We start from the raw sequence: 21,217 nt of genomic DNA, 5'->3' as shown, positions 1-21,217 counted from the left end.
AAATTGATATTTTTTCTGTATTACATCTTGTTACGGTAATTATTCCCTTGTTAGTTTTTCTGATAATTATATAATTTCACTATGTACGGTGAGAGAGAATATTGCAGTGCGTTTAACAAATGTTTCCGTTGCAATTTTTGTGATTATGAAGTGTTGAAAGCAATAGTACAACCTGTATCTCTTGATGTAACATCAAATCTTTATCTATACAATGACATTGCGTTATCTTTGTTGGAAATTTAGCATGCAATTTCATTTCTTATCTAATTTCATGCTTACTACACATATAACAATTCATCGCTTGACGGTCTGAGTTTATTCTCCTTGCACTATAAACTATCATTCTGTCAACAGCATTTAAACCACAGGGTGCTAAGAAAGTTTGTATTGGAATTTATTAGGTAGTGCATTCCATAGATTTCATAAGTAGGGCTTCCCCGATGGCGCAGTGGTAGCGTCGTCGGCTTGTAATCAAGGGGTCCTGGGTTCGATACCCCCTGGAGGCACGTAGTGGTTCGGATCCCACTTTAAACTGTCGGTCCAGTCCCGATTAGCCTTACTGTGCACAAAATGGACTTAAAACACCAAATCAACCAAATCAGTCATAAGTAGGTTAGTTGTTTGAAGAAACGGTTATGTGAAAAAAATTTCTGAAATATATATACACATTGAAAATAGGATATAATTAATATGCATTAGACATGTTATACGAGTTAGATTTCCAGGGTGGGCGATCTAAGGTCAGAATTTATCTGTTCTTGTCCCTCAGTTCTGGAGCTCACCCAGTCTCAAATAAATGGGTTCTTGGGTGCAATCCTGGGAAGTTGGAGCAGGTTTTGCCCAGCAGTACGTTTTCTCTATCAAGAAGAGGGAGAAAAAATGTGATATCTCAAGAGTACAATTAATGAATTAATTTATGAAACAGCGATGCAGTAAATGAAAAGATCTAAAAGTGTTTCTCTAGAAATGTCCTTCCTCAGTGATCACTATACCTCGGATTTTAGGTTTTTAACCTATTTTTTCGTTTACGGGTATGTAAGATATAATAAGTTATGTCGTTTCGTTAAAAGACGCAAAAACTGATGAAGTTTTATAGTGCCTAAAAACCTATTTTGCTTAGAACCTATTTTACGTTTTTTCGCCTACATGATCTTTTTTTTAGGTTTTTATATATTTTTAAAGCTTTTACAGGATTTTTATGTCACACAGAGGCATTTGCTTTGTTCGGTTACGAAAAAATTCAATGACGAATGTGTTTGAAACGTACTCTCTGTCGATTTCCCTTCCTCCAAGTACATGGTGATTTTTCAAAACTCAAATGTCTGGTGCCACTGTTACCTGTAAAGTCCAAAGTGGAAACTTGCTCACTTTCGCGTCACTTCGGTGCTTCGTGACATTCAAGCCTTGCAAATTAGCATTTCAGCATTGAAGTTTGCACCACTGCCTATGATCTTGTTGAAAGATTATTTTCAGCATATTTCACAGACAAAATTACAAAGTTTGACTGTGGATAACATGAAAAAATGATTGTTGCCTAACTATGCGGCGAAGAGTGGATTTTAATAGCAAATTTACAATGGTAAGTTCTGCCATCGCCATAGTTTTTTTTGAAAACTACTTCAGGATTTTTCGAATCTGACTTAAGATTTTTAGGACATATTTTAGAATTTTTAGAACCTATTTTAGGGTTTTTCGAACCTATTTTTGGATTGTTAGAGCCTATTTTAAGAACGTAAAAGCACACTTTTCACAAGTAGAACCTAAAAACCGAGGTCTAGTGATCAGGTAAAATTTGAAAATTTTCTGTGTACTGGGTCTCGAGATAATCATGACAGGACTTAACGGAAAGGCCAATGACCGTAACTCATTTAACGCGTTAAACTTGTGCGACTTTCGGAACGGATCTCCAGGGGCGTATATTTGGAGCTATCTAGGCTATCTGCGAAGCTCAGACTAAATGACCAAAATACGGGAAAAAACATCTATCAGAAAATGTGCATAAAATTGTTCATTTCAATAAGAAGATGAACCTGATTTCTTAGGAGTTAGCACCTTGATTTCCCCAGGAACGGGTAATTGTGGAGCCAAACTGTTACAGGAAAGGGGAACAGGGTTTCATATGGCAGGAAAATTCCCTCTGAACTACCTCAACAGTCTGGGTCAATGTTGCAAATCATTTTTTCCTAGCATGTAATTTTCCCAGGAACGGTGAATTTTGAAGCCAAATTATCGTAGGCACTGGGAAAGTGTGGCATATGGCAGGGACAAGAACATCATTGAACGCTTGCAAACGAGATGAAAAAGAGGTTGTTGACCTTAAAACAACTAGAGATACAGTGGGGAGTAGAAAATTGTTTCACAATATGGCCCTCTTATTTGTGCAAATAAGAATGAAATTCTTGAAATCCTTTCCTTGCTGACATAGTGAATATTTCCATTTTTTATTTATGAGGTATATATTTTTAATCACAGTGCCACATCACTTCAACCCGCCACCCCAAATGAGTTTAAAAAAAAACACCCCCACCAGCAAATTTTTATTCATTCGAACACTAAGATATGGTATGATAGCCCAGGTTTTTAACCTAGTATGCACAGCTGCGGATTTCTATTGTAATTATGGTACCGATACCGAAGCAGCCTTGAAAGAAAATCAAGACGAAAGCTAGGCCAGATCGAGCATTCAATTGTAAGGGACAATATTTAGTCCAGCATATCAATGTTAAGTCTTAGATTGTGACGGCGATTTTAGTGTCAGGATTGAACATTGAATTTTGAGTGAGGGTAGAATTTAGTGATCTGGCATAAAATTGTCACAGCTCATTATTAGAGCACAAATTTTTAGTCACTATAATAGACACTAAAATCAAAGAAATCACTATAATAGGTATGATTTTTTAAAGAAATAAATTATACAGTATTTAAGGAAAATCGTTTTACACTTTTATCCATACATCATATATACATAGAGGTTTATTCACTACCATCAGCACAAATTTGAAACGTGACATGACACTGCACCTCAGATGCAACACAAGGTTCAGAGTTGTAAGCACCACATACACATACACGTGAGTGCCATCTTGAATTCAACTTCAGAATTTTAAATGGGAAGGGGGTGATATGATATATCAAATCAGGCTAGAATTTCACGAGAAATGCAGTGGTGAAGGTTTTTTTGACGTATCTTTAACCAGTAAAAAGTTATGACTGAATTCTTGTACCAATTTGCTCCTTTAGGAGGTGTTAGAAAAATGCCTTAGAATTTGTGTAGAGCATCGGTAATGCATCGAGATCAAAGTGACATCTAGGGAGAGAAGTTCGCATGCGTTTGCACAAGATTTTTAATGGGATACATCCATGAAGAGCTGTGCATTATGAATGGTTGTCGCGGACAATTTACAGTGTGACGCTTCCATTGAATTAAAAGTTCTTCACAGAGATGAGGCTAATGTTTATGTTCATAAGGAAGTTCATAAACAGAATATTCGATGCTTTTTATCTGATAACCCATTTTCGACAGATCAAAGCTGAATGGTTAGTGCTGGTAATTTAATGGTGTGGCATGCTGTGTGGAACACGATTGGTTAGTCAATTGTCCATCAACGGAACCTTAAATACTTAGGGCTACTTGGATTTGTTGAATAAATAGCTTTTTTCATCCTTGCTTATGGAAGAAGGTACTTTTTACAGAGTTTTTTCAATAGGGAGGAACACCAGACCACTATGGGAACGTTGTGAAGCAGTTTCTGTCCAAAGTTAGTTATCAGATGACAAGGGTCGCATATTCTGTTTATGAACTTCCTTATGAACATAGACATTAGCCATGTCACTGTGAAGGACTTTTAATTCAATGGAAGTGTCACACTGTAAATTGTTCGCGACAACCATTCATAATGCGCAGCTCTTCATGGATGTATCCCATTAAAATCTTGTGCAATGGCATGCAAACTTCTCTCCCTAGATGTCACTTTGATCTCGATGCGTTACCGATGCGCTAAACAAATTCTAAGGCATTTTTCTAACACCTCGTAAAGGAGCAAATTGGTACAAGAATTCAGTCATAACTTTTTACTAGTTAAAGATACATCAAAAAACCCTTCACCATTGCATTTCTCGTAAAATTCTAGCCTGATTTGATATATCATATCACCCCCTTCCCATTTAAAATTCTATAGTTGAATTCAAGATGGCGGACATCTAGATGGCCGCCGATCGCACGGGTGGGTAGCGTCAATGTGGTTCCCCCTTGGCCTGGCAACGATTGGTCATCACCATTTCCACGTTGCGCACTGCAGTGGCCTTGTACTGGGGGTGTTAATTGACTTTTTGAGCCACCCTGTATTATTACAAGAGATGGTGTAAAATGACTTTAACAGGTTCTTTTTGAGGCAGGGTGTTTGTCATGAAAGTAGCTAATAGAATAAAAATGCCTAATCAAAAATTGATTTGATTGTTCTTTTCCAGAGGGACGTTAACTTGACCAGGACACTGGTGTTCATCATTTGTACCATTTGCTGCAGCTGGGTGATGGGTGCAAGTGGTGTGTCCCTGGCCTGGTTGCTCTTAATCATCGTCCTTGTTGTGATTGTGTGGCACAGCAAACTCACTCGCTTGGTTGCGGCTGTGGTTAACTATGAAACCTTGAAGGCATACCAGCGGAAAGCTATGTATCAGGATGAATCAGCCGAGTGGCTGAATTTTCTTATAAATCGTTGGTAAGTCATCCTTTTCTGAAATCCCCTCTTTCCTGTCCCAGTATTAAAATAGCAACCATAATTAATGAATCATAATTTTATTCTTTTTACTCACCATTTGAAGCTTGTCTTAAAGCTCTAATCTATTTCATCATATTCTTCCTTTATGATCATGTTGACATGCATTCTGTCAGAATCAATCATACTGAGCTTCAGTTTCCTTGTTATAACAACACCTGTGCCAAGTTGTCCAGTTCTGTCTTCATGGCTGCGATTAGGGGACAGGCCTCCAGACTATGGCCTCTTTTGTCTACCAATAGAAAGTAAACTGTCTTTGCCCTCCCAGTTTCGGCACCCAATCACTGCTCCTGACAATCACATATCCAAAATATGGATCTCATAAGATCCAGACTCTCCCATATTTTTTTTTCTTTAAGGAACATGTTACAAATACAGTGCAACCCCGATTTTACATTCCCAGATTTGACATTTTCCTGCATTATATGTTCTCTCCTTTGCCAAATAAGGCAAAATGTTATGAAGTCTTCCTGGATTTTACATTTTTCTGCAATTTAAATTTCTTCAACTTGGTCCCCGTTCCACTGTGTTCGAATTTTCTGCACGATACTGCACATGTTGTGGTGCACTTGGTTTGTAAATACAGTACAAAAAGTAAAGCATATATATGTTTAAATGCACACATATGCCTATACTGCTTTTCCGGATTCTCTGGAGTAGCGACGCACAGAGGGGAAAGCTTGTGGGCGGGGCCAGACTGGGTGGGGAAGGGTGCGGGATGAAAGCAACGAAGTGCTGCGCGGTGTAACGCCGTAAAGCAAAACGCTTTCTGCTGCCAATTTCTTCTTTTATTCTTAACAATGGCCAGTGTATTGTTTTACACAAATAACAAATAATATTGCACGTTTATTTGTCTTTTAATGCTACGAAGAACAGAAAAAAATTAAAACATACATTTTCAAGAAACATGCGAATAACCACAAACTATGAAACATGTATCAAAATGTGTTTTAAACAAGTCTGAAAAACATGTTTCAAACACTTTGTTTTAAACATTTGTAAAAAAAAAAGAAAACACGTGTTTTAAACTTTTCAAACAAGTTGTTCTCGAACACATTCAACACTATGAGGCACTCTCCTGAATGCAGAGTCCCCCTAGACTTGCGAGCTGACATGGTTACTACAGAACTACTGGACCGCGAATGAGCCCCCTCCCGTGGATGCCCCTTCCCTCCACGCGTTCATTGGACGAGGCGCACACCTTTCAACATAAGCACAGAACGCGTTCGCGTTCTCTTAATCCAGAGAATCCGGGAAAGGAATATATATGTTTTACATGGTTCAAAGAATTGGAAGAATAATAGGAAACTTCAGACATACCTGGGCCTACTTGGCCACCACCAAAGTTTTTATGGATACACCCTTAAAACAATCTCTCTACTCTTTCATTCTTTTGCCATCTTACCTCTTGTAGAGTGCCAAGGTTATATCCAAATTCCAATACCTCATCAGATATTTCATTCATTTTTCATGTTATCAAACACTGTTCTAATTTCTTGTTATAATCTTTGAATAAGTTGTCTGTGCACTTGGCTGATCCATCTTATTTTGGTTACATAACTTTTTTTTTTGTATGTGTTTGTTAACTTCATGCCAGACACTCATGGGGGCCGGCAGGAAGGGGGGGACCCCCCTCGAAATTTCCATCTACTTTTTTTTCAATTAATGGCAATTTATAAACGAAGCACTTTATTTCACCTAATTTTGCATCATTATTTAAAAATGGTCTTGAGATATCGAATTTCGTACAAAACTCTCATAATTTGCAACACTGAAACTGTTAATTTGTAACTTTCACATGTTTTGAAGCTTCGTATATTACTACGTTTGCTGCTGCTACTGTTACTAATGTTCGAAGTAACTATTATATAATCTTAGTTGTAACAAGTACTATATTATTCATATAAAAAAACTTATTAGATGCTAAAATAAAATAAACTAAAACTGCTACTGCTGCTGCTGCTACTACTACTACTAGTAATAATAATAACAACAACAACATAATTTAACATACCGATAATGCAATAATTTTAAAAATGACAAACTTCTGCATATGCCACTGGCCTGTATCAGAATATTCTTGAGGGGAGGGGGTGTCCTCGACATCTTTGATTCGACCCCTCCCCCAGGAAAATTTCTGGCGACGCCCATGCAGACACTCAAATCAATGTGCATTGACAGGATTTTCTGTCTGCCTCTAAGCCAAAACTGGCAGAAATGCAAAGTAAAATAAATCAACTCAATCTCTCTCTCTCTAGCATTCTTAAACCCAAATGTTTATGGCTGCAGCAATACAAGCCTTCCATCTGCCCTGGACAAGTTCAATCCAGTCTTTTCCATTCTTACCGATCTCCTTTAGGTCCATCTCAATGTTATCCCTCCTTCTTTGTCTTGGCCTTCCTAACAGGGATGAGGAGACATGTGAGTAGAGAAGTTTACATAATTTAGAACTGCATAATATGTATTCATGTCAAGATGTTATTAGAATAATGAAATCAAAGAGTCCTAGATGGGCAGGCCATGTGGCACAAATGGGAAAGGAAAGAAGAGTTTACAGGATTCTTGTTGGTAATGAACTCAATCAATCAATCAGATCACTTAGATCAGGTCTGCCCAAACTATGACCCACCTTGGATTTTCCATAGTACTTATGAAATCTCTAATTTTATTTTGAGGTATTATCTTGAAATGGCCTGTGATCAACCACACAAAATTGTTACGTGCTCTGCATATAACAAGTTTAGGGGCCCCTGCCTTAGCTGATTTGTCCTCATTTAATTCTCAGTAATTTTACCTTTTGCATAACTTTACCATTAAATTTGTTGCCCAGGTGCTATGGTTTGCAGAAATAAGTTTTGCATTTGGTAGAAATACTGGTACCTGTTATTTCTTGAGTTCAAACTTGTCAACAAAATGTTGACCCTCACAACCACTTACCACTCCTTTAACTCCAAATGTTAAAATCTTACAAGTTTTGAAATAGCCTTGGCTTATGGATTATTTATGTATTGAGTACTTGTTCATGTTGTTGCTAAATCTACATATAATTATCCTGTCAAAGTGTAATATTCCAGTCTGTTCTTCATAGGTGGGTGTTTAGCTCTCCAACAATATTCACGCTGGTAAAGGATCAGCTAGAACCTCTACTTAATGAGGCAAAGCCAGGAATTATTGGTAAGTACTTTCTTTTACATGATATTACAAACATAGATTTTATTGTAGGGAACTGGTAAGCTGCCATTGGATACCCTTGAATTAGTTTCCTCGATTGCAGGGTAATCACATTAGTGTTCACATGTCAAAATGTGCTAAATAACAATTTGTGGACATCCACAGGATTTTTTTAAGGAGGGGAAAGCAAAGTACGATGTATATTTCTCCATGGAATAGTGTTACCTCCTCAAAAACACACTTCAAGTTTGAGGTTACCATGTTCCTGCAATGCCCTTATAATTAACATAAATGACTGTGACTGAAATGAAATTATATGTGTGAAATATATAATTTCAGGTTGACATTAATTTTTTAGTTCCCTTGCACCCCCCCCCCCCCCTTTTACAGTCGTCCATGATAGCAATGAGAAATTCTAGTTACATAGAATGGGCATTAAAGATAAATATTTTTTAAAAAAAAACTTACTCGAAGATCAAAGTATTGGAACTTAGCATGAAGCTAGAGGTTTATTTGGTAACTCAAGGGTGGAGCATTGGCACAGAATGCCAAAGACAAAGGTTTAATTCTGGGGTCGAGCAACAATTTTCCCATTACTTTTCAGTAAAGTTATGATTGAGTTTAATGCCTGCATAATATAAAAGGTATATGCATATTTCTCATAGAAGACTTATTTTGCTCTTAAATTTGCTCAAACTATTGCAATTAACAAGTATCTTTGTTGGGTGTTTATCTTCTTTTTAACTTCGAGTCAATGTGCAAGTTAACTTTTTAGCAGAAACCCATTATACATGTAAATTTTCCAAATTCCTTTTCGTGTGAATGTCTTGATATAATTATGAATTATTATACCTAACAAAAGTACTTCTACATTAGCTTACACAGAGTGAATTGTTCAAATAATTTAAAAAATAAGCGTGTACAATTGGGTAGGTTGAAAATGAGTCCAAACAGTTTTTGCAAGATTAGGAAACATACAGGGTTTATGATCCTCTCACCCAGCACAGAAAAGTTTACTGTAGAGACTAGAGTACTGCATCGGACCACTTTCGTTCGCTCAAACTCGTTCGATTCTCCCATGCTCGAGCATGCCACGCTCGATCGTACCACACTCGGAGTGGAATGATGGCAACGTTCCGTATTTCAGAGCCTAATAAGCAGCACTGTCAACCTAAAACCCATACATGGAAGGAAACCACTCTATGCAATTACAATTCTAAATCATAATTTTGTATATCATTATGTAAGACTCAAATACAGCCATATATGAAAGTATACAATATCTACAGACTGAAACGTAAAATGGAAACACATGCTGACAGACCTGCCTAAGCAATTACAATATCATATCACAGTGCAAGAAGTACATGTACATCATTGTTCACTTACCGAAAAGGATAATCATATTCTGCGAAATAATAAAATGCAGTTATGACATTCAATCGAACATCATTTTAATGTGATAATAATCATAGAAACATAAAATGTCAGCCTAAGCAGTTTCAGCCCATAATCATCTATTTAATTTTCACATATCTCGGTAAGATACACAAAACTGCATTCTAACATGGAGATGATGATCATGTTCACTTATTTTTTAATTTCACTTCATATGTTACTTCACGATCCATATTTGAGGACCCATTACCATAGACAAATTATGGAAATACGTCTACTAATAGGGTTCGAGAGTTCGGATGTATTTCTCTCGTTTGATCATTTTTCGCTCGAGCGGAAGAACTATCAATTCTGTGTGCCATCTAGTGTTGACCGTGTGAACTATTTGCTGCTCAAGCGAAAAACTCTCATTGCAGCACTCTAGTAGAGATGTAGTTTCCATAGAGTTCAATAGCACCCACTTGATATCCTAAGGGCATGGTTTCATTCATGTTATATAGAGATTTATTTTTCTTAACTTTTTTGGAGCAATTCCTTGAAGCGAAGCACTACATGTGAACATGAAGGATTTGTGTCAAAAATTGAAGTTCTCCAAAAACCCATTAATTAGAATTTATTTGAACTGCACCCATTGCAGATAAATGACATTTCAGATAATTCAGAATATATTTAGCATGTACTGTCATGACAGGTGCATGACAACCCATTAGTACAATCACAGAACCAATGCAGTTAATTCAACCAACATACAATGCACTCTAAAACTAATATGACCATTGATACACTATACTGAATAACATTATTAATAGAATAATGGTGTAATAAATAAATAAAGTGCATATTATGTGTACAATCACTCTTTAATATTGAAGTGACAAAAATGTTTTGGTATATTTTAAAAATATGTTAAGAATTGTTTCAGATGGATTGGAATTTTGGATAATTGAGTTCTTAGTGTAATATTTATTTTATTTTTTCTTGCATTTCTTAATGTGTATATATTTTCAAAAATTCTTAATAGCATTTTTATTTATAGATAGCTTGGAAGTGAAGCAATTTACCCTTGGAAACCAAACTCCCTATGTGAGGAGTGTGAAAGCATTTGACATGAGTAGTGGAAAGACAGTTCCCCTGTCCACCTTCAATCTTGGGTGTCCACCAAGCACTTTAGCTCTGAGTCTCCACCACCAGGTGGCTCTGAAGGCAGATTTTCATCTCGACTGTGATGACTTCACAATGGTTCTTCGCACTCGACTCTTTAGCAAAGAGTGAGTATGTAATTAAAGTTATTTTGTTTTCCTTCACTAATTTCAAGACTGAGTGAACTACATCCACAAGGCCTTTACAGAAATATCTACTATTCTTATTAACATGCAACAGTTATCAATATTTCATGCAAATTACAAATTTTTCACATTGTGTTTATTATCATTACAAATTAAGAGGTTTGAGACTATTTTTTTATCTTATGAATTATTTGAAGTGAAACATATAACCTTCTTTACATACTTCCATTGTAATTTGCATCCAAATTATGTATTGTTAATAATTATAGTAAATAACAGTTATAGGAGGTGTTGCAGATATTAGGGGCAAACTCGCAAAATACAAATTGCGGGAATCGGCAGTTTTCCAAATGTCTGTCCTATTCTAACGCTCACACACTCTCCTATTCTAAAGCAAATTACATAGTATCATAGGCTAGGTAGACTCCTGTCAGATGTTGCACGAGTTCTACAGTTTTCAACAGTGGCATAGCAAGGGCTGGGCGAAGTGCGCAACTGCCTAGGGCCTCTTACCTGAATGGGCCTCGCATCTCATGGGGTCGATACAAAATATGTATTAAATAGAAATGAGGGGAAAAAAGATGGAAAAGGCTAATTTTTGTAGGCAATAAAATTAAAACATTCTGTTTTTATCTGGCTCTAAATTCTAGTTAAATGTTATAATTCGTCAAAACAGGTGGGCGGGCTGTAAGCCTAAGGGGTTCCTGAAAAAGTAAAAATTATTGTCATATTTCTCATGTGAAACTCGCATGGACATTTATTATTTTCTTGAATAAAAAAAGCAATTTGCCTTGTATTTTCTTCTTTCTCTCGACCTTGCACTCCCGATTTTAATATGTTAACAATAAAGTACCTCCAACTGCCACGAAGCGACTGTGAGACATTTAAATGCTTGGGTTGTTTGCAACTCAAGAAGGCAATGGATAATATAAGTAGTTCTTACTTCCTTCCTACAGCTTCATATTTCAGCTCCTGGAAGACAAAGAAAGACATTTTTAGGGTAAGTGAAATTATTAAATATCCTTATCTTCAGTAATTTATTATAATTTAAATATGATAATTTGCTGACATATCCTGAAGATTTTGTATTGATTCACATTGAGATTTGAAATTTAAAAACGGATGGGGCCTCTCATTCTAATCTCACCCAGGGCCTCATGATATGTTGGTACGCCACTGGTTTTCAATGTATATGATACAACAATTGAGGAGAAATCGACCTTTGTCGAGTTTGCCCCAATATCTGCAATGCCTCATATCAATGAACATGGTACTTATTGTTGCATAGAGAAATCTATTTTTAGAGAATATCAATATGCAACAAAATTTACATATATTTCAAGAAAATACAAATCATACAATCTTTTTATTTTTCTGGTATATAAATCTGCATGAACATACATATTCCTTCATGATGACAATGTTTAAGATCACAATTTGGAACGTGTTTCAAAATTTATATAAATATACACATTTAATAATAATACTTATTGTTTGTATTTCAATTTATAGTCGTTCAATAAAAAGATATATGTATTTTGGAAAGGGGAAGGTCCTCTACGACCACTTGTATCCCACTCTCTTCATGAGAACCCTGAAAATATTACTGTTAAAAGGTAAAATTATAAAGATGATAAAACCTGAACAAACTGCAAGAGATTAATTATTGTTGAGGTTCACATTACAAGAAGAGAGTTTGCATACTCAGTCTCATGATCAATGGTGGCCACCTTCGAAGAATATATATTACCCTCTGCTTTGCTTCATAAGACAAAAAGTTGTATTGCTCAGTTTAAAGGAGGTTAAACCTGACTAACCTTTCTGTGGTTAATATTTTAATAGATCCTGTTTCATGAAGCAAGTCATACTACTGATCACAATTTTTATAGTATGAAATGTTTATATCCGAAGGGTTGGAATGGATTTAGACCTGGCTGTTGAGAAGCTGAACATCAGTGGAAATATTTTCATTACATTGGTAATGAATATGGATATTCCTTTCCCACACATCTCCAATTTTACTTTCACATTTCTGGAGAAACCTGATATTTGGTTTAGCATCCGGATACTTAAGGTTAGTATGTTCCATTTTTCTACCTAAGTGTAGGGCTGTGTGATATTTCGATATATTGAGTCTATTTTTTTAAAATATAATAGCATCAACATCATAAAAGATATTAACCCTGGTAGTAATATTATGGGCATGAGAATGGATACCAATATTATCAATATCCATGGTACTGATATTATCAAGATCAACAATGGACCTCAGATAAAAGTGGGGAGGCAGAGGGCTGGTTGAGAACTAGAGACTGCAGAGCAAACCATTCCACTCCATTGTGTTGTCAGGCTCCGATTTTAATTTATTCAATGAGCAACACAATTTCCTGTTTGCCTCGTTAAAATTACAATTCAATTATCGTACTGAAAGATACATAAAATATGAAAAAAGGTAAAGTAAAGTATTCCCCTATGCTTAGCACCATGCCATGAAGGCGTATAGGGGGTGTGGGGATAACGCCCCACACTTTCTTGATCCGGTCGTGAGTGGGGGTGATGTGATCAGCATCACTCCCCTGACCGCCTTTGCCCCCCAGGGTTTCCCCCAGGTATCCATATCATTCGACACTGGGTGGGCGCCGGGGCCACTTCCAACGTTAGAAAAGTTCCCTGGATTTGAACCGGCTGGGGATCGAACCCGGGACCTTTAGCATGGTAGTCAGACGCGTTACCGACTGAGCCACCGCAGCCACTCATATATTATATTATATTATACTTATTATATATTATATCAACTTATATTATACCTAAAATATACTTAGTCATATCAATATCAGCAATATTAGTATTGATATTTTTGCTACTCAATGTATTGACTCGATATTGATATTCAAATGATATCAAGAAATCAATATTTCACAACTTACCTAAGTGTCATTAGTTATCTTTATTGTGCAGTAATTTAATGACTAAAGACTAAATTGTAGGATAGAAAAATATGTTTCACCTTTATCTTTTTATTACCTTCCCCCACCCCCACCCCCATATGCACACTTATTTCTCTTACACATATTCCATTTATTAAAATCTAAACTATAGGAAATATTACCAATATATTCAGAGGCACATATAGATGGCAAGAATGTGAACATTTGAATACAGTTAGCAAGTCTTATCAAGCACCCACCATCAGGAAGAAAGTGGTTTCCTCAACTTTTTTGGCTGGCTCTTACCCTGCATGGAAATTACTTGGTGAAAGATGAGAAACCAACCAATGGGTACCTGGAAACCTATTCGCAGGAGCATGCAACCAGAGAATCATATTTCTCTATGCCAGGCCATGGCAAAATATTCTGCAGGGAGTGGAACAATTGCTTCAGATTTTCAGAACACTTTATTCTTCCACATGACACTTGACTTTCACTTTCCTCATTTGTATGCTATCAGTTCAAGTAAAGTTCAAGTAAAGTTGACATCAATGATAACTAGGCAAATTGTCCATTGCTATTTTCATTCCCATTTCTTTTGCATCCTGATAGTTTTCAAGGAATGAAATTATATTGATGCTGCAGAATTTTTTTTTCAATCTTTGACTTTGTACAGTATGAAACAAAAAGAATGAACATACCAATTAACAACTGACATTGAATATTTACATATACCAAGTAATTCATAATTGGGAAAAGAGAGACGCGGTAGTATATAAATACGGAGAAACTATAGTACTCACTTTTACCCGTGAAGCTGTTTTTTCTTCTTTTTCGAGGGTGGTGGCAGTGGCCACTGAAATAAATCAAAAAAGAAGAAAAAACAGCTTCACGGGTAAAAGTGAGTACTATAGTTTCTCCGTATTTATACCAAGTAAAATAAGAAAGAGGAAACACTCACCAGACACAGAAAAAAATTCAAAATTTTCATGGCCTCACAGATGTAGAAACGAAGTAAACTAGGAGAATGAAGTGGGATCTGCATGGTTTGCCAGGTCCATAAACTAAGTTGAAGATGGTGCCCAAAAAGAACACACACACACAAATGGCATGGTTCCCTATAGCTTGTCGAAGAATGTGAGTGGTGTGAGAGGGATGATGTTGGAGTGTGGGAAGGGGGTCAAAGGATAGTAATGGAGGTGAAGAGTGGGGATGAGAAACATTACTGGGTGGTCTTGTTCAGGCCGAGGGTGTGTGGTTGCACTCATGGCTGATATGTAGACCTTCTCCCATCTTTTACGAACTGAAGTGTTGGTGGATCGGATTAAGGGGTAGATGATTGCTACTTGGAAGCAGTCATTGAATGGGATATTTGCTGGTTGGCATGTAAAGCAACAGTGAAGTCCAGGTTTCGGTGGATTGATTGAATTGAATTGTTGTTTTAAGTCCCTTTTATGCACAGAGAGGCTAATCGGGACTGGACCTGCAGTTTTAAAGTGGGATCCAAACTACTCTGTCATATACCTCTACCTTGATTACAAGGTGACGACGTTACCACTATGACATCGGGAGGCAGGTGTGGGTGGAGGATCAGTAGTTGTTTCTGAGGAGGTTGAAGTTTGTGGCTGTTTCCCCCAGGTAGAAACCAGCACACATGTTGCAGGTAAGGATATAGGTAATATTTTCAAGTGCATAATACATATTATAGAAAATATATTATATTTATATTGTAATGCTTACAGATACATCTGATATCACAGATGTAGAGAAGCACAAAACATTACTTAAATTTTTATGGTGGTGGGCAGCAGCATCTTGAAATACAGGTAAAAATGGCAGAAACTGAAATATTTAACCTGCAAGGTTGTCAGGTCCAGAGCAAATATACAGTTGGAACAGAAAAAATGTAGTCACTAAGAATTTAAACATCTTGAGTGTCTGGTGAGTATTTTCGATTTTGTTCTCATTTTACATCACACACACACACACAAACATGTATGTAAGTACATTGTGTATAAGAGGAGTAAAAAAGAAACCTTTTTTGTGTCATTCTTGCATCAGGCTGTCCAAATGATGGAAGTGCCACTTCTGAAGTCATGGATTCACTCGTTGGTCATAGATGCCTTGGCTGTTGCTTTGGTTGATCCAGGGAAGCTAGACATCAGCGTGTTTTCTCACTCAGGAGTGATTCCTCTGAAGGAAGCTCCACATGCTTTAGCACAAGGAGTACTGACAGTAAATCTCTCCATTCCTTCAGGAGCAAAGGATAAAATTACAGGTAAAGAACTTTAATTTTATGCAAACTACAGGTTTTGCTCAAACACAACAGTTTTAATCTCGGCGATCATCTGTAAATATAAAACTTCTTTCAGCATATGATTTTTAATTCTCCATGACTAAATTCTGTTGTGAAATAGTTGGATTAATATTGTCTAAAATTGTAATGTAAAGAAATTGGTGGCCAATATTTCAGTGATTCGAATTTCACTATAGGTTCATTTTCAATTAGTCTATCTGTTCAAATAGTAAACTAAAAACAATCTTTTGACAATGATAAGACCTCAAAAATGACTTGAAATTGATATTCAAATAGAATTAATGTAAAAATGATGCATGAAACAAGTATGAGTTACAACCAGCCTCTGTGGTGGAGTGATTAGCACAGCATGCTACGATGTCAGGAGCCCCAGGTTCGAATCCCAGCCTGAAATGGGTGTTTCTGAGAATCCCTTTATCAATTTCAAAATATCATCACTCATCCTCTTCTTCGCGATTTGCCAAAAGTGGCAGAAAAGCGAAGTAAAATAAACCAAATCAACAATCGATAAAAGTATGAGTTACAATATTGTGCTCATCTCCAGGTGCTAACATAGAAAATGTGTTGACTAATTATCCTTATTTTATTCATTTATTTATTTAATACTGTGCACTTATTAATACTTACAGGAGTAGCTGACGATTGATTTTGTTTCATAAGAACTCCCAGTTTTTACAGTTATATATATGTTATTCTGTAACTGTGTCCTCTTCATTTATGGCTTTAAAATGTTACGATTAGTTAAAACGTTTAACTCCCTTTGTTGTATATTTTATGTAACCACCATTCAGTGCCATTGTTACTCTTAGCCAAAAGTGGCAGGAAAGCAATACAAGATAAGGAAAATATCAAAAAAGTACTCTTATTATTAATAATTATTAGATTCACTTCTTTTGTGTGTATGAACTTAATGAAGTAATTTTATTTCACAGAATATGGTGACCTCCCATGGCTGGTTCTGATTCTTGGAGATCAACGCCGTGTGACATCTCGCATCACTCTAAGATGGCAAGAGAAGTCTTCATTTCTGGTGTCTTCCTTGCGCACAGACAGTCTGACTGTTAAAATTAAGAGCAAGAAATTTGTGAGTGCAATGACAGTTGCTGGATTCGATCTTCCACTTGCATCATATAATCTTGACAGTGCTAGAATGTGAGTATATATTTCACAGTTTATGATGCAATGCATGTTATACAGAAGTTACAATAAAAAAAACACAAAAAAACAGGTAATTGTTCAGAAAATTCATGACCACTATTTTCTACTGAATTCTGTTCAAGTATTACATAGTTTGCTCCATTTGTCTGGGATGAATTTCAAATCATTGCTGGAAATTTTAATATTTTTCTTATCACAGATATTACCCAATGACAGTGACAAAAAATTATGGGAGCAGGAATATTACTTCATATGTCTTTTTTTCTTCTTCAATTTTACAGGGTTGAAACAGTACTTCAGAAGAAAGTCCATAGATCCTGTCCAACTTTCATTCCTAATGTTTCTGTTCGTTTGCAATACATGCCACTACCAACAGTTAACATTAATAAGGATGAAATATATGCAGCAGAATCAGAAGCAAATGAAAGGACATTTTGTGGTAAGTGAGAAACTTATAACTTGCCTATTTAGTTCCAATGAGACAAAAATATTAATATAATTAAATTATATTGAGATCCCAGTGAACAAAAAAAACCTTCATTTTGCAATATGTGATGTTATAATTTAAAAGAAGTAACATTTAAGTCTGAAATGAATATTAATTGTAATAATACAAAATTGAATTTGCCTTGCAAAGACAAAATCACATGAAGAACAGTTGTCAAATAAATTTGTATCCATCAAGTGAAAAATTCATACATCATTTAATAGTCCGCTTGTTTTGCATGGTGTGTCATTAACCCAAGTCCCATGTATTTAAAGCAATTCAAAATAGTCTTTATTTTGTTTCATGTGTTAATGATTCCATAAAATGGCTCCATCTCTTGACAGTAAAATAATACTTTTTACGTGCCTTTCATATGCTTCACTGTAATTGCAGTACATTTATTAAATCCCTAATTGGTTTACTGGTTCTTACTATTGTGGAGTTTGTTTCATCTGATGTAACACTGAAAAATACGAATTACATCCTTTTCACGTGGCACAACATAAGAAACTAAAAGTGAAAAATATTATAAGAATTAGATTTTCATCTATGAACCACATGTTTCCATTTACATGCTGTGATATCGGACATGTCAATTTGTGTTCACATCACAATATACTAATGCAATGTAATACAATAATGTAATATAGTGAGTTGATGCATGTGCTTCAGAGAAACTAGAATAATATCTGTAATTTGTTTGCTTATGTAATTATTAAGTTGCCAGTTTTAGTGATACTTCACAGTGACTTTCCTTCAGGTGTTCTCCTTGTCCATGTGCATGGTGCTGATAATTTATGTGCTAACGAGAGCGAATGTAACCCCTACTGTATGGTTTTCAGCAATAGAAGAAAGGTAGGTTTCCTTCAGAACTCTAAAAAATTATTTATATCATGGTCCTTGTATTGAGATATAAATAAATAGTCTGCTTGACAAAATCAAGGATATTGAAATCAAAGAACCAGAAAATTTGTTTGCTTCTCTTAATTCGTAATAGCTTTCCGATCCTAATACATTCCTTTTAATATGTGTTCCACTTCTCCCTCTCAACCTACTGCTGATATATTTGTTTGTGATTTTCTCCCCCTTTCTCTCTCTCCCCCTCCCTCCCACCCTTCTTTCTTTCTTTTTCGCTATCCTTAATGATTACTAAATCCCAACAGAAGGTGGGTCTGTCTACTTTAGAAATAAAGCCCATTTTATTAAAAACACAGAATCAACATAATTTTGACCTTTTATAGATGAATGTTTATTATACAAATCTTACTAATAGCTAGTATATTACATCGATATCAAAAGTTGCCAAAGTGTTCTAGTGGTATACCTTTAAACTTATAAAGATATGCAATAATGTTTATTTTAATGCTTACAGATTAAATCACATTTATGAATTTTAATATAAAATAATGAATTGTCAACTTTGATCTACTAACAAGTAATTAAAAGTTAATGTATTACTACTTTGAAGATTTTTTTTTATTTCATGACAGATTGGGAAAGCTACTTTTCAACATGTCAGTTTTATTTTTAGATGAAGACCACTCACTATGCAAGAAAAACTACAAATCCTCGCTGGGAGTCTGTGACTGAGTTTTTGGTCAGTGATTATTCTCAAACTACCTTGTCCTTTGTCATATGCTCATGTGTACATGATAGGACAGCTGACAGTGATTTAATAGGAATAGCAATGTTAAACATGAATGAGGTATGTATTATTTCTAGGACATTTTAAAATTTGGTTATTCCAAAGTAAATAGAAGAATATTATTTTGCAGTTTGTTTTTACCTTTTTTATGAAGATGATAAAATACCTGGGTGCATCAAAAAGTTTTGCCTGTTCAGGTATAATTTGTTTAGATGTTAGTCAGTTTTGCATAGAATGGTGTTTTGAAGTGGCTGCTATGTCACTGCCAAATTTAAGAACAATTGTTATCTCAGTGTACAGAGCACCTGAAAGTAATGTAGAATTTTTTATCGAGTGTGTGCAAAATATTATTTCGTACCTAGACAAAAACTTTAACAAACATAAAATAATTATTCTTGGAGACATCAATTTTGACATTCGAAACAGTACCCCTAAGCAAATACATCTTCTAAATATTTTAAAATCTTTCAACTATTACTGCGCAAACAATAGGCCAACAAGACTAGACTCTTGTCTAGATAACATTTTAACAAACCTAGATAAATACTGCTATGAGATAGGGATATTCAATACATTTTATTTAACGGACCACAAAGGCTTATGGTTAAAATTGAACAATAATATACATCTGAATACTATACATAAACAAATTAAATCTGTTAGACTAATTAATGATAACAGGCTGAATATACTAAGAAACAAATTAAAAGACGTTGATTGGATTCATTTAATTTTCTCAAGTGCAAATGTCGATGCATTATTTGAGAAATTTATGAGCACCATCTCTGATATATGTAACGACTGCTGTCCTAGAGTCCAAAAAAAGGAGAAACCAATTAAAGCTAAACGCGAACAAAGACACTTAGGTCAATGGTATAATCCACACTTGAGTAAATTAAAAATCTTGCTTATGATGTATTATAATGGATTTAAAAATGGTAACACAGATAAGAACAGATATATCAAATTAAGAAATATTTACAGATCAGAAATTAGAAAAGCTAAATGCACAGCAAATGATAAATTTATTAATAACTCCAATAATAAATGCAAAGCAGCTTGGAATGTCATTAAGGCAGAATTAGGCAGAGGGAAACCCAGAAGAAAAGAAAATGTTCCGATTACTCCAAGCGAATTTAATGATTTCTTTGTCAGGGTAGGTAACAAATTGGATACAAACCACAATTCTATGAATCAATTTGATTATGAATATAATAATCTCATGTCACAAGACATCGGTAACATTTTGACTGACTTCCGGTGGCATGAGACCCAACCTGCTGATATTTTAAAAGCAGCACAAAAACTAAATAATTCAAAATCAGAAGACTTTTATGGAATGTCGAACTTTATTTTAAAAAGAATCATTGATATTCTACAGTACCCACTTTGCATTCTCATAAACTGGATGATGTATTGTGGGCACTTTCCTTCCTGCCTCAAGCTCTCGGTCGTCATACCCGTGTATAAAAAGGGTGATAAATCGAGCCCCGACAATTACCATCCTATATCACTTGTTCCCATTGTCTCAAAAATTATAGAACACTGTTTATATAATCAACTCGATAGCTATTTCACAAATAATAATTTATATACAAGTGCACAATATGGTTTCAGAGCCCATTTATCCAATGTGAAAGCGAATGAAACCATTGTTTCCACAGTGTTAGATGCATTTGAATCCAAACTTTCTGTAAGTGCAACACTTATCGACCTGAGTAAAGCCTTTGACTCTGTTTCCCATCAAATATTAATAAAAGAATTACACTTCTATGGCATCAAAGAAACTGAACTTGATCTAATAAAATCCTACTTATCAAATAGACAACAAATGGTCACTGTAGACAACATAAAATCAGAATTCTTAAATATAAAAAATGGAGTTCCACAAGGTTCTGTCCTCGGCCCATTGTTGTTCAATATTTATATAAATGACTTACCTAATATTATTCCTCATAAGACTGTTTTATATGCAGATGATACCACATTCCTTACGGTGGGCAGTGACAAATTTACAGTTGAGAAGCTTGATAAGGAAATAGAGGAAAGGTCC

General features: G+C 35.4%; 1 protein-coding gene across 5 annotated transcripts in view; it reads left to right on the top strand.

The window, feature by feature from the left end:
- The window catches only part of LOC146000383 (uncharacterized), a 112,083-nt gene that overhangs the window by 51,881 nt on the left and 38,985 nt on the right, over nucleotides 1–21,217 (top strand). For all 5 annotated transcript variants that reach the window (XM_083137961.1, XM_083137959.1, XM_083137960.1 and 2 more), the window contains exons 3-11: nucleotides 4,468–4,718; nucleotides 7,864–7,949; nucleotides 10,381–10,612; nucleotides 12,542–12,704; nucleotides 15,619–15,835; nucleotides 16,807–17,026; nucleotides 17,314–17,471; nucleotides 18,280–18,374; nucleotides 19,051–19,224. In XM_083137961.1, the coding sequence (XP_082994087.1) occupies nucleotides 4,468–4,718; nucleotides 7,864–7,949; nucleotides 10,381–10,612; nucleotides 12,542–12,704; nucleotides 15,619–15,835; nucleotides 16,807–17,026; nucleotides 17,314–17,471; nucleotides 18,280–18,374; nucleotides 19,051–19,224 (1,596 nt within the window). The remainder of the gene's footprint in view (nucleotides 1–4,467; nucleotides 4,719–7,863; nucleotides 7,950–10,380; nucleotides 10,613–12,541; nucleotides 12,705–15,618; nucleotides 15,836–16,806; nucleotides 17,027–17,313; nucleotides 17,472–18,279; nucleotides 18,375–19,050; nucleotides 19,225–21,217) is intronic.

Source organism: Lepisma saccharinum, chromosome 16 (assembly GCF_977018435.1).
Source record: "Lepisma saccharinum chromosome 16, izLepSacc3.1, whole genome shotgun sequence".
NCBI classification, from domain to species: domain Eukaryota; kingdom Metazoa; phylum Arthropoda; class Insecta; order Zygentoma; family Lepismatidae; genus Lepisma; species Lepisma saccharinum.
The sequence above is the reverse complement of the archived record's forward strand: the minus strand, read 5'-3'. Positions and strand labels throughout refer to the sequence as shown.